Here is a 14,878-nt window from a genome sequence, read left to right on the forward strand (position 1 = left end):
TAATCCTGTAATGATATCGGCAGGATCAGGTAGAAGTTTACTACTGAGCATATCGGTCAATGGAAATATAGTGAACATAACTGCAGGACTGGACTTGGAAACAATGCTTAACGCTATATATACGGATAATCAAGTTGCTATTTATCAGATTGACAAGATTTTACTTCCTTTTGAACCTTTTGCTCCTATTCCGGCAAAGCCAGCGGAAGGTCCTGATGATAGTTGCTTCTGAGGATGATTCTAGTGCTAACAACTTTGGTTTTGCATTACAATGCAGTGTTATTTGAGGATTTTGTAAAATCTATTTCATAGATTTTGCTAAATCACAAATTTTTTCAATTTTTCCAATTTCATAAATTTTGACAAGTCCATAAATTTTAAAGTGTCAGTCCAACAAGGCTTCGGTATATTTGCTGTAATGATCCTTTCGTGACATTAAAGAGTTTGGATGATCTGCACTAGACTTGGGTTCAAGTTTCTTATTGGTGCATGATCTTTTTGATTTAGATTGAAGAGGGGTAATTATCACTGCTTTCCCTGAATAATTGCCAATCCTGTCAGTTGTCAAATATATGGTGATGATATCAATCTGCTTGTTGCATTGAATCTTCAACTAATTGCAGTATATATATACTTAATATATTAAAAAAATAATTAAATATCAGTTCCTTAATTATTTAATAAAGAGAACAATGTTATTCAGTAAAATATTGCTCATTAAAATGGTTTAGGACATAAGTGATCAGTAATTCTTGACATTTCACCCCTGACCACAACTCATTTACTGTTTCTTTAACATCACCTTTAATTTCATAAAAAGCTTCCTCCTAGTTAGAGATAGATTATCCATATTTACATCCATAAGCAATGAAACTAAAGGTGTATGTATCCTAATTAACAGGTGAACTATATGTATATATAGTTCTTTTATATTTAGATATTAAAAAATTAATATAAACTCAATTATTTAAAACTAATGAATATATATTACTCATCGAACGATTTAGTGTATAAATAGAGATATACATTAAAGCAGATAATTTATTTTTTCTAATTTAACCTTCTTTATTTTTATTTATTATACCAATTTAGCGATTAACTATTTAAGGAGTCACTAGCTATCTTCTCATAGTATATTTTTTATAGAGAATTCTTTACAAATATTCTAAAATCAATAAAAAATATTATTTTTAGTGTGTAATTTTTTTTTTAAAACACTGTTTTTTAACTTTGTTTTAGAAAAATGGTGTGGTTGTCTTTTAACTATTTTTTTGTTATTCTTTAATTATTTTTTGGTTGTTTTATCAAAAAACAACTGAAGAAAAATCAAAACCATATTCTTGAAGTTTTAACATAGTAAAAATGAAAAAACTCAACACCGTCTTTTTTATAAAAAATAAAAACCATGGGTATTTTGTTATTTTTTTTCTTTTTATTAACCTTAAGACTAAAAGTAAGAAAAATGTCTAATTTATTTATTATTAATTAATTTAAGAATTTTACTTTATTAATAAATTATTTTTATTGTACTTTTAATATTTGTTTATATCAATTATTATTTAATCATTAGTATACTGATTATTTTGTCTTTTCATAAATATTACCAAATAAAATTAATAACTTAATAGTGATAACTCCATTTATTAATTCAATCCAATCAGGCCCTAACAAGAATATCGAATATCAAAAAGAGAAACTTATGGACTTTTAAAAGAAAAAAGAAAAAAGGAGAGAGAGAGAGAGAGAGACTCAAGGTCTATATATTTTGACAATTAAATATTTTATTTTGCTACTAGATATCATAAAATCCAATCACTAATTCACTATCTTCCCAACAAGTTCAATCATTTGCACAAAGTAAAAGGTAACATCACAACTCTAACATATCTTAATAAGTGGCTTTTCCACTTATATAAGTGATAGTGATACATTAGAGGGAGTCTCTTCATGTATCACTTATAGGTAACCCCTTAAAGTCATGAGAAATTATGGGATTAAGCTGCTATACACAAAATTAGTGAACCCAATTTATGTGTTTGTAATTATATATAGATTTATATATTATTTACTACACATAATAATTTCTCAAGATTTATAAATCTAATCCAAATATAAACATTCAATTACAGAAATCTTCACATATTAATCTTCAAAATACAATGAGATAAGTCTAGTTAACTAGCATCCAATATGCTGTTTACAATTTTTAGTGTATAATATAATTCTGTATTGAGAGCTTTCCTATATATGTCCTCGACAACACTTTGATACAGCAAGCTTTGAGGACTACTGTTTGAAAATAATATTACTTTATTTAGATTGAACGAAAAATTATATTAAGATATAATTTTAGTTTATTTTCTAAAAGAGTTATATTTTTTAGATATATCTCTTAAAAATTCATGTTTTTTGGATAATATTTTTATATTTAATATTTATGTTTTATATAATAAAGCACGTATTAATTTTGTATGTTATTTAAAATTTAACACTAAATAGCAAGTGCTGCCAATGCCATTGATCAATTGAGGAAAATGGCAGCTGAAAGTAGTGAACCGAATTATGCGTTTTCTTCAGCTGAAATGTCACTGATGAATATGAGACACTCTCGAGTAATACAGCAATACGTCCTAAATGATTCACAAACATCATTTCGACAATCATTTACATCTTTTTCCTGCTTTCCAAAGCAAACTAGTGACTTGCTGCAACAGCATTTTACCCTTCTCCATTGACATCCTCCACCTTTTGAGGCAAGACAAGGTAACTAGCAACTATAGTTTTTTTTTTTTTTTCTTTGTAGCTAGACACTTGCGTTTTACATATAGATATGTCAAAATGACTTTGTTTATTTACTAGCAATCCAATTATATATTGTAACTAAAAATTGCACATGGCACCTAATTTCGTTTCCTCTCTACCATCATAAAAACCCTCCTTAACCCCTCTTTACAGATATCAAACACTTAATTGTGCATTAACATTCTTGCTTCACTTCTCCAACACTGCCCAAAAATGCAACCAACATTTTTCACACTGTTACTTCTTTTTCTCTTCCTCCAGTGTACCATCACACTTTCTCAGCCGCCAGCCCCATCACCAGTAGCAGCACCTCCAGCACAGTCACCGGCCCAGGCACCAGCAAAACACCCACCACACCATCCTCACAGCTCTCCCCCGCCACCAGAACCTGCAGACATCATTCAAGTCCTCCTAAAGGCTAGCCATTTCACCTCCTTTGCTCGGCTTATAAAGGCGACTCATGTTGATTACCAGTTAACTGCCCAACTTAACAGCTCTAGTGATGGTATAACCATGTTTGCCCCAACAGATGCTGCCTTTTCGAATCTTAGAGAAAGCGCTCTCAGCTCTTTAAATGACAAAGAAAAGGTTGCATTTGTTCAGTTTCATATATTACCGAGATTTCTCTCAACTTCTGATTTCCAAACTCTGAGTAATCCGATAAAAACGTTGGCAGGGTCAGATAGTCGATATCCAATGACTATAACAACAACTGATAGTTCAGTAAATATAAGTACAGGACTTACAGAAACAAGTATTGCTAACACTGTATACAGTGATAATAGAACAGTTGTTGTCTATGAGATTGACAAGGTTCTACTCCCTAAATACCTCTTTCCACCTGCTGCAGCGCCGGCAGCGGCAGCCAATGCATCAGCAGAGAGTCCTGAAATTGCTAAAGAGGCTTCTGGTGCAATCAGGTCTGTTTTGCAATACAATTCTGTGGTACTTGGAGTTGGCATTTTTGCTGTAATCTTTTGTTTATGACACCAAAAGTGTCTGTTTTCTTCTATGGTTCTTTATATGATTTTTGGGGGGTCGCATTGAGCAGTGTTTATCAGCAACAAGGTGAGTTGTTTTGAAATAATTTCTTATATATATATATGTCACCACTACTGTTTTGTGATTAAGATTGAATTGGAAATTTTCAGATTCTATTTCTTTTTCCTCTTCTAAGATTTCTTTTGTTCACTTTAAGAACTATAACAAGAAAAATAAGATAAAAATCCAAATAAATTATTCCCTCTACTTCCATTAAAGTCACACTATTTATATGGTACGGTCCTAAAACTATTTATCAAAAGAATTTAACATTAATATACATAAGTTGACATTCATTTTAAAAGTGTTCTCACTTTATAGACAGCTTAGATTTCAGTTATTTGTTTGATAAATTCCAATAATTTGATTGATAGAGTATATATATTATATTTTGTATTAGCTATTTCATGGTCGCAGAAGAGGCCACCTTGTTTGATTTTCTTCAATACTATAACATATATTACAATGTAAATGATTTATGATACTCCTTTTAGTTGATAATTTTGAATGTAAGTGGAATAATACTTATTAGATGTGATCTCCAAAGTACTATAACAAGTCTTCTTTGCTTTTTGCCAGAAAATAGAAAAAGGTCCTTTTGTTTTTCTCAGGAAAGGATGCTATGAAAATCAGTTTCAAATGGAATATTTGGGTGAAATTCATCATTTTAATTTCTATTACAATTTTCAGATAAAGAAAACACTTATTCTTGGCAAACTAGTGCTTGCAAGGCAAACCCACTGATTTGGTTTCTTTAGCCATACAAAATTTTAATACGGGCAATATCTTTTATTTTCAAACAAAATGCAGGTAACATCTAAAAAAGCTGAACTATGAGACATGCATCTAAAGTTTAATCCTATAGAAGATCTAAATTTTTAATGGTAGGTAAGCATATACATGAAGCAAAGACAAAAAATCACAAAAAGAAAAAAAAAATTCAATTTCACACTTTAGATCTTAGTTTTTATTGGAAAATTTTTAATAATATTTTAAAATTAATAAAAAATATCATTTTCACTGTGTAATATTTTTCTTAAAATATACTATTTTTTTAATTTTTTTAATATATAATGTAGTTGTCTTTTAGTTATTTTTTTTCTTATTTTTTTAGTTGTTTTTAGATTGCTTTTTCAAAAACAACTAAAAATAATAAAAATCATAATTAAAAAAAATTGTTAAAAATCATTTTTTTTAATATTTTAATATAGTGAAAATAAAAAAAAAATCATAAATTTGATAAAAAAAAAACAAAGAAGATTACTTATGTTATTTTTCCTTTTTTTCTTTAGAGAAGGCCCAAAGACCAAAATTTTAAAATTTTATTTGTAAGGCTAAATGATTAGAATATGAAGGATATCTTTATGATATTTTAGCAGGCCCATGTATTTTGCTACTTGGTATTATTAGCTAGTGAACTGAAATGAATAATTGGCAAAAAGGCCCATATTTTAGTTGCTTCATGGAATTACTTTGCTAGTGTGGTGTGACTTTTAAGAGTACCAAAATAATTGAAGATGGGCCATTAAAGGTTTACTTAATGGATGATGTTTTAGCAGTAAACTCAAGAAATTGGCATTTGGCAGGCAGGCAGCCTGGGACCCCTTTTTATTTCTTAATATTATTTTTTTTCTTGAAGACAAAACGAAAACCTGCCCTGACCAGTGACCGCATGTGAAAAGTAGACTGCCATCTTCATTATAATGGTGAAATCTTACCACCACGTGGTTACCAGGGCTAGCTAGACAGTGCAATGTAACTTCACTTTCAATTGAATAACATCATGAAAATTCGAAATAATAGCATAAATATCATGAAGTTCAAAATTATATCTAGCCCCATGTTGCTCAAAACAAAAGTTCATCATCTAAACTACCTGGTAGGTTAGTACATTTTGATGGTTCGATTTTACTAATCCAACAAGCACAAGCTGAACATGACAAAGAAAAAAAGTAAATTGAACATTGGATAATTTCTTAGACAGAAAAAAAAGAAAAGAATCAAATCTCCAACTGAGTGATCAAAGTATAAAATGTCCTAATAAAATGATAACCACAAAAGAAGATCAAAGACCCACGTAATCAAATGTTTGTACTTGTGTTTATACAAATGAGAAAGAAAATTCTTAAATTAATCATAATGTAAAGGATTAATTGTGGCGTTGGATCCATCATATCTACTGATTCAATTGCTTGTTCAATCATATTCTAAAACTCCCATACGTATTGGCATGTGATCATTGAAAGTTTTTCACAAAGGCGAGCATGTTGGTAAGATTTGTAAGAGTATCATTGAAAATTTTGTCAATTATGGTAACCCTCACATTTTAAAATCCTTCACACTTTTTATTGCTGCTACTCTAAGCAAACTAGTTGCTATTACATCTCTCCCCACTGATTTACTCCTTTTCTTACTTTTCTTTTTTGTTTTGCTGAATTAAAATTAAGTCGCTAACCACCGTTTGTACCAACTTATATGAACATTATACCTAATTCATCATCCCCAAACCATAATAAAAACCCTCTTCACACTACCAACAAATGTGTCACTGCAAAGATGAAGCAACAAAATTGTCCCTTTTCATTGTCACTTTTTATCTTCTTCTTTCTCATTCAGTGCATCATATCTCTAGCTCAATCACCTGCTCCTGCTCCTTCGCCTCGAGGTCCTACTAATGTTATCAAGATCTTGAAAAAGGCCGGCGAGTTCAAGGTCTTTATCCGTCTCTTGAAGACTACCCAGTTAGATAGCAACTTGAATTCTCAGCTTGGCAATACAAACAATGGCTTGACAATCTTCGCACCTAGTGATGCTGCATTTGCAAGCCTAAAGACACGTACTCTTAGCAGACAAGAAAAGGTCGAGTTGGCTCAGTTTCATATCGTCCCAACATTTATCCCAGCTACCCAATTCGATACTGTCACTAACCCTTTGAGAACACATGCTGGATCAGGCAATCGGTTCCAGTTTAATGTCACCACAAATGGTAATTTAGTGAATATAACTACAGGGCTTACTAATACTACTATATCCGACACCGTATACACAGATGGTCATCTTGCTATATATAAGGTCGATAAAGTGTTGCTTCCGTTGGATATATTTACTACTCAGCCTCCGGCAGCCGCCCCAGCACCAGCAGTAACAAAGACTAAAGAGGAGAGTGCTGCTGCTAACGATGATGATGACGACAGTGATGTTAAAAAGGATAAATCTGGCGCAGTGAGTTTGGCAACGGATTATAATTTGGTGTTATTTGGGGTGATTGGTATAGTTGCTGTGACGTTTTCATTGTGACAATTTTGTTGATGCTGTATATCATGTAAGGTGGGTTGTGAGGTCAATTGTGTATGATTTTTCTTAATTAAATCAATTGGATTGGGATGGTGGTGATGGGAAGATGGTGAGTGTTTTTCAAGAATCGTCATATGTATTGTTATTAATTAAATCCTTAAATTTTTGTGGGTTAAGATTAAATCTTTAAAGTTAATTTCTATTCTTTTGTGTTTTTTTTTTATAATTATTTCTATTCTTTTGTATTATTTCAGTGTTAATGGGTTGATAATGTACATATAAGGTCGATCATTATTGCTTTTTACATGGTCAACCCATTATGTACATTTAAGGTCAATGATCATTGCTTTCTATATGGCACTTGTCTAATGCACCATTTGATGCACCGGATTTGTAATTCTCTTATTCTATACTAATTGTCTTTTCTTTAAATTAAATTTTTTTTAATTATTTGTAACTTTTATGTATTTAATGTAATATTATTTTTTTATTTTATCATTATATTAAAATAGGTATAATAAATTTTATAATATCTATAAAAAAAAGTAAAAAACATAAAATGACAATAGAAAAGATATTAAGATATTTGATAAAAAAAATTAAAAAACCATTAAAACAAGAGTAAATAAGTGATTCCACATTTCTTTAAAGAATAAAATGAAATAAATATAAAGGCAATGATATGTAAAGGTAATACATATACTTATATAATATATGTTAATAATTTTACAGTTTTTATATATTACTTATAGAACTTGTATGCATTAAAAGATAAAAATATTCTTATAAATATATCACCAATATATATTATTTATGACCAATAAAATAAATTTTATTGATATAATATTTATATTATATTTAGTTGAATCTATAAATTTTACGAATCTCAATTAAATAAAGTGATAATGCGAAAGTGTTTTACAATTTTTGAGTTAATAAAACAGTAATTCTAAAGCCAACATTTCATGAAAAAATATGCACTGTATTTATTAAAGTAAAAAAGAATAGAACGCTGAAAAAGGGATAATTTGTACAGTTACTATCTCTCTCTCTCTCTCTCTTACTATCTCTCTCTCTCTCTCTCTCTCTTTCAGTTCAGAGAAAAAGAATAAAATCTCCACATCAATCTTCAGGGGAAAAGGTTTTTCATTTTTCTTCTCTTTTGGCAGTGGTATTATATGTCGGATTCTGGCCATTATATAATAATTACATTTTCTCATGTGGTTAAAGATTGGTCTAAATCAAGCACATCATTTGTACATTAAGCTACTAGACTCGAACCTTCTAGTGTTATCGTTTGAGTAATAGGGGGAGAAAAGGTCCCAGAGAATTAGTCATAATCCTCTGACTAGGGGAAATGACATGCTCTTAGAACATTGGAGATCTTAATGATCCCCTTAAACAATTAGAGGCTAAATTTCTAATTGTTAAATCTTGATTGGCCCTAAGAAACAGTTGTAGATGATAGTGCACAAACAGTTACCAAAAAGAATGGATGGTTGGCAATTGATTAATAACAAAGATTTATGCGAGTTGGGATATATTTAGGTATTGTATAACAATTAAGTTGTGGATCATAATAGAAATATGCTAATTTATGTAGAATTTTATATAGTATGCTAATTTAGTAGGTAAATTACAATATGGGACTCAGTTCATAAAGCTATGTTATCTAATCTAGATATATATATGTATAAGATGCTGACGCGCGTCAGATATTGATGTGTATTTAAAAAAAAATTATATTCATTAAGTTTGTACTAGATGTTTATTAATTTATTTTTATTAAACATGTGTTAAATATTTATTGTGCAAACATTAAATCTTGATTGTTTATTAACTTAATTTTGTAAAAAATATATGTGTACTACTATATAAATATTTGTAGTATAATTTTAACTTAATTTCTTTTTTTGTTTACTAACTGTGTAAGGACGATTTACGTTACGTTATGTTGACATTATATATATATGTTTGAATGAATTAATAAATATGATTTTTGTTAATTACAAATATCTATTAACAAATTAATGAATATTATGTTTATAGATGATGAATGTTTATATGAATTATAAAATTTTCAATATGCATAACAAAAATAATGACAATTTTTAGAAATAATTTAAAAATATTAATGAACGTTCTTTGTCACGGGCCCACGGGCACGACCCCACCCGTGGGCCCGTGACCGGCACTAGGGAATGGGTAGGCGTAAGGCCACCGAAACCCGTAGTAAGCCTGACACTCACTGACTTAAACAAATCTCTTCTTAAATTTATATTATTAAAGCCACAAATTATCTTAATAGCTACATTCTACATAAATACTTCGGTCTGCCAGAAAAATTAGGCGAGACCCGAAACTCATAAAATTTACAACTGATACATCTACTAATTACTACTGCGGAGAATCTAAGATTTACCAATTTACATACCAAATCAAATACACCACCCGATGATGAAGGAGTCGGGTTACTGAATAAGAGTCGCGAGAGGACTAACAGTCACGAATCTGAAAAACAGTAAAAATGAGACTGTCAGTCTCGAGAGTGAGTTAAAATCAAATAATCTGGGGACTATTGCATTCTTCTCAGAAAATATAGATTATTCAAATCAGTATATCAAACCATGCACGTAAATACAAATCATATTATAATCAAATACCATAATAAATAAATAAATAAAAATATATATTTACTTTTACGGGACGAGTGGCTCAATAGAACCCTAACCCCAAATTCTAGTAGCCTTTCGGCTCTCTTAATCCAACAAGTCTGGCGCCCAGAGAGCAAGCTCGATCAGGGTCCTTACCTCCAGCCTGAACACTTGAATTCCAAATAAGAGCGTTGCTCGATCAGGGACCTTAACTCCGGCAATCAACTGAACTCAGACCAGAGAGCAATGCTCGATCAGGGCAAACAAATCCATAATAACCTTATTACCTGTCTTTGATCATTACCAGTGGCATGTTCTACGAAAGCCACATCTCCCAAAAACGCAATCATCCATTTAATAAATATCATTGTATAATGAAATCATTCAACCATATCAAAATAACGATTAACAATTAAGAGTAAGACATCGTGCAACTCATGTGGAAAATCGATTATATTTGGTATTATTATAACATTACTATAATAATACTTATATTATCTTCAATAATTAATAATCCAGTAAAATTATTTACGTTGCGATACTAATAACCATATTAAGCATAAACTTCCAAAATAGCATATTAAAATCAGACTTATCAATAGTGCAATGATTAAATGACTTTAACTCACGGGCGACCTCCTAGCCCTCCTCGGTTGGGAACAAACGGACAATCTAGTCACGGAAAACAATTTATCAAAACTGAAACAATCAATCATTAATCCTAGGTCTAGACTCCTAGGATCGACTGTCTAAAAATCTCGACCGAAAAGAATTCTACCAAAATCCCAAAACCTCCCTACAACATGGACATTACCCCCCCCCCCCCCCCCCCCCCCCCCCCGTAAAAGCGGGTCCGACTGCCGGAAAAACACTGCAAATATCCAACAATTCAAACAACGGGAGTCAAGTCCCCAAACTTCACTATTTCCCGACTCCGCCACACAGCACAAAAACACGACTATGGCAGGCAAACTGACAATTATTTATGACTCACAAATATCATCAAATACTCAATACAATCAATAGATACACAAATTAAATCAAAGAATTTCTAAAATTAACGGGCCAGAGATAATTACCGAGACACTCGATCGCTCGGTCGACTCGCCTCCGGCCGCCGGAGTCCGATCGACGATCCGGACAAACCATCAGACTCACAACGACGCGCTGACGATGATTTCCGCTTCCGATTTTCCAATCTGACACCCGATCGTCCGGAGAGATTTACGGACGATCTCGGCCGTCGATTCGCAAACGAAGTCCGATCGCCACGAAACTGGTGCCATTTCGAAGCTTGAGCTGAGGAGAGTCGGGATATGTCCTCCGATCTTCCATAGCTGAAAAACACGGCTCTACTTTCTCTCCACCGGATCTCTCCCCACCAGCTAAAAGAAAGCTCTCTTCGAGGGGAGCCGATCGCCACCAAGATCGGCCGGAAGGCCGCCTCACTCTTTGCGATTACGCCACCTCATGCTTGATGCCCAAGACCGGCCGGATCGACGATCCGACTCCTCCTTCTTCACGCCACGACTCTCTCTCCCTCTCTCTTCTTCCCCGATTTTCTTTCCTTTCAATATCGACATTAGGCCTCCGAACTTTTCCTTATTACAATTTGGTCCCTCAACTTCCTTAATTACTTACAATCTCATCCTGCAGAATTTCAATTTAACCCCTAAACTTTCCTTTAGCTTTATTCCAAAATAAATTTCCAATTTAGTCCTAACACACAATTAAATTAAATAATCAATTTCCAACTTAAAATTTAATACTACTAATCAATTATAATACCAATTTTCCCAAAATTCTTTTATAAAAACATCCTTTATAATTTTTTCCAAAATTTTTCAATATATAATTTTACTTATATAAATATGCATTTGGAAAAATTTTGAATAACCAAATAAAAATATAATTTATTCCTCAAATAATTTATTTAATTAACTCCTTAAAAATCAAACTAATTGGATATGGAAAATAACTCATTTATTTATCTAACATGAACATTCAAAATTTGTATTTAAATCATTCCAATTAAACCGAATAAAAATAAAGCTAAAATTAACTTAAATAAAAACTCATTATTAAATATATAAAAATTCGGGGTATTACATTCTCCCCCCCTTAAAAAAAATTCGCCCTCGAATTTTAAAAGAAAAGGGGCTTCACTTAAGACTGAAACTAATTAGGAACCTCTCATCTCCACTCGGCTTCTCGGGAACTTTCCTCGGCAGAAACTAAACTAAACCACAAGACTCATCGATAAAACCCTTAAACAAAACTGGCGAACCTGAAAATCCGCGATCCTCACTTACTACTTCTCGGAAACCAAATCTTTACTTGCTTCCACACACTAAGGGTCCAACACGAGCAAAAGATCGAAAATACACTTCCTCAACTCAGACTTACAAACAACTGGATTTGACCTCAGAAAATATTACTAATACTTGGCGGCAAGTCCAACTTACATACCACCTCACCAAACTGCCGACAAAAACAAAGGATCCTCACAACTTTATTTTCTTACCAAACCATATCACTTATGACATAAAAGTCATCTTATTAATACATACTCTCTAACACCAATCTCCACGTGCCCCCACTCGGGTTCGCACAACCCTTCTGCTTCTAAAAAGCTGTCTTCAGCTGCTCGCAAGAAAAAGAACCTCCTTTTATAGACCTGGACCAACTCTAGTCTTGCCTACAATCTACTCTCCAACTTCCTTCCAAATGACATGCCCTTACATACGTAGAAAATTCTTAACATCCACATCATATCATCAACGACATAATATCCATCTGATCGCATCAACCGATATAAACCATGCCATCCTGACACAAGATTCCTCTTTGACTAAAATCCAAAAGCGTCCTTTATTATCTAACATGGGGCCTACTACGCCACAGATTCATTCTCACAGCAACTCAGCTCGTCATCCAGAGAATTCTCAAGCTAACACCATTCGCTTGAAAAATTTACTTATTTATTTACTTTATAATCATCATTGATAAAGGCTTTATTATCTTGAAAAAAAATACTTTAATAAAATTGTAAAACCTCTAGCCATTTCTTTATATAAAATTCTACAATATCGCGCGTCAGGGTGATGATGCCCCTATCACCAAGGGTTGCAATGCACGATGTATGATGCATGTCCTAAAATGAATTTATGCATGCCTAACAGTGAAATGCCATAATGCATTCTTACGGGACTGAGCGCAATATTATATTTTAAAACACTTGTTCTACTTAGAAAAATAAATATGTTCGCTTAAGTTAGCTGTGCCCGTTATAAGAATTGAATTTAGTAGGCGCAGGGTGAAGTTTGTAAGATGAGCAGTAAAGGTGGGTTAGGAGTTAAGGAGATTGGGTTTTAGAATAAAATAGGAGCTTGAGCATGTACTTGTGCTCAATGGGTTACTAATTACTAGAGATAAAGTTAAAAAGATGTGAGTTTCTTGGGAATTACCAACCCCTCTGGTCATTAGTTGGAGTTGGAGGAATTTACTGAAGCTGAAGTGAGATTAAAAATGGGTTTTAACTACACATTGGTAAAACCAAGCTTTCTGTTCCATTTGACCCTTAGTTGACAGCTCATTTAACTTAATTTTATTCTATTATAAAATTTTAATTTATTTCCTTCCAATTATTTACTATTTAATTGAACTAAAAATTAAAAGTATCAAGTAAATAAAATTAAAATAAATGAGTTGAAAAATAAAAGTAAAGTGAAGCTTGGAAGATATGAGATTTTTTTGCAATCCAATAATGTAAAGAATTCCTGCCCTTTTGAAATGTGGACTGTCAGCTAAACTTGCAAACAGTACATTCTGAGATTTCGTCAGGAACACCTGAGGGGGTATTATTGGCATGCAGATAAATGAAAGCAAAATAACCTTAAGCACTCGAGGGTATTACTGGTAATGCAATTAAATAAAAGCAAAATAACCTTGAAACTAGCCGACTAGGCAAACTCCTCTAGAACCCAAAGAGCAATGCTGGTTTCACAAGATATAATAAATAAATAAATAACATATAAACATTATGCATACACCATTTATTAGGACTCAGTTAATTTATTTAGTTCTGAAATAATATTAATTAAAAAAATAAAAAATTATCTTTTGTCTAATACAAAAATACATATTTTCCTCTAATTACATTATGAATACTTTATTTCTGGAAATATAATGAAGAAGAAATTGAATCCTGAAGAAAAAGATGGGTGTGGTCTTGCTTGGAATAAGACATTAATTTTGAAGTAGGAAGGTGCTTTCCACATTGGTACTATGTGTATTCATCGAAATGGATGGATCATAATTATTTATTGATTCTATACAGAAAAAACGAAGCTTTCATTGATCTCATTGAGCACAAGTCATGGTGTACAAATAGGATTGAAAATGATATCACAGCCTTACCTACCTAATAAGTAATTGCAACTCTATTCCTTATTTGAAGATAAGTTTCATATTGCCATTGTTTTTCAAAACTTTTAAAAAATTGAAGCATCTCTACTTCATTAATTCAATTTCCAGATGCTGTGTTGGATTATGTGCTTGAAACAATTAGTTACTATTTTTTCTTCAATATAAAGATCACATATCTTTCATTTGTTGAAAAGTAAAAGTATAACTAATCAAGAAGTAAACAAGAATTTTTAAATGAATTAGTAAGAATTTATATTTATCGACAAATTTCTTTTAATATGCAACTCGGTTTTTACACAATTCATTTAGTGTTTATATGAAATTATAAACCATCACATTGATTTTTATACGAGTATAATTACAAAAATTATTAATAAAAAAAGTTAATTTACTATCAACTCCATAAAGAGAATCAAATATTCTATAAACTTCACAAAAAAAAAATAATACTCCTCGAAAATATTCAAAGTCTTGATAATAAAAAATAAAATAAATAGATCTTAAGAATTTATATTTATTGAATTAAAAAATAATATGAAATAAAAAAATAAAAGATCACCAACTATCTAGAAAATAATCAACAGTGGATTAAAAATAAAATCTAGACAAGAAGAAAAGGGTGGAAAATAAAAATAGAGAATAATCACTGATTGTTTGTT

The 14,878-nt window shown here is 31.5% G+C and overlaps 2 protein-coding genes across 2 annotated transcripts; both read left to right on the forward strand.

The window, feature by feature from the left end:
- Nucleotides 1-2,542: 2,542 nt before the first annotated feature.
- LOC8279887 (fasciclin-like arabinogalactan protein 12) lies at nt 2,543-3,967 on the forward strand. The gene has a single exon (XM_025159717.2). It carries the CDS (start codon nt 3,016-3,018, stop codon nt 3,787-3,789), a length of 774 nt encoding a protein of 257 aa, XP_025015485.1. The 5' UTR covers nt 2,543-3,015; the 3' UTR covers nt 3,790-3,967.
- A 2,373-nt stretch (nt 3,968-6,340) lies between these two features.
- Nucleotides 6,341-7,339, forward strand: LOC8279886 (fasciclin-like arabinogalactan protein 12). Its single transcript, XM_002532554.4, has one exon. The coding sequence runs from the start codon at nt 6,400-6,402 to the stop codon at nt 7,138-7,140; it is 741 nt and encodes a 246-aa protein (XP_002532600.2). The 5' UTR covers nt 6,341-6,399; the 3' UTR covers nt 7,141-7,339.
- The last annotated feature ends 7,539 nt before the right edge of the window (nt 7,340-14,878 follow it).

This window comes from Ricinus communis, chromosome 8, assembly GCF_019578655.1.
Source record: "Ricinus communis isolate WT05 ecotype wild-type chromosome 8, ASM1957865v1, whole genome shotgun sequence".
Lineage (NCBI taxonomy): Eukaryota > Viridiplantae > Streptophyta > Magnoliopsida > Malpighiales > Euphorbiaceae > Ricinus > Ricinus communis.

Excerpts from the sequence above, each read along its gene's own strand:
- LOC8279887 (XM_025159717.2), top strand. The coding sequence starts at position 3,016 with ATGCAACCAACATTTTTCACACTGTTACTTCTTTTTCTCTTCCTCCAG.
- LOC8279886 (XM_002532554.4), top strand. The coding sequence starts at position 6,400 with ATGAAGCAACAAAATTGTCCCTTTTCATTGTCACTTTTTATCTTCTTC.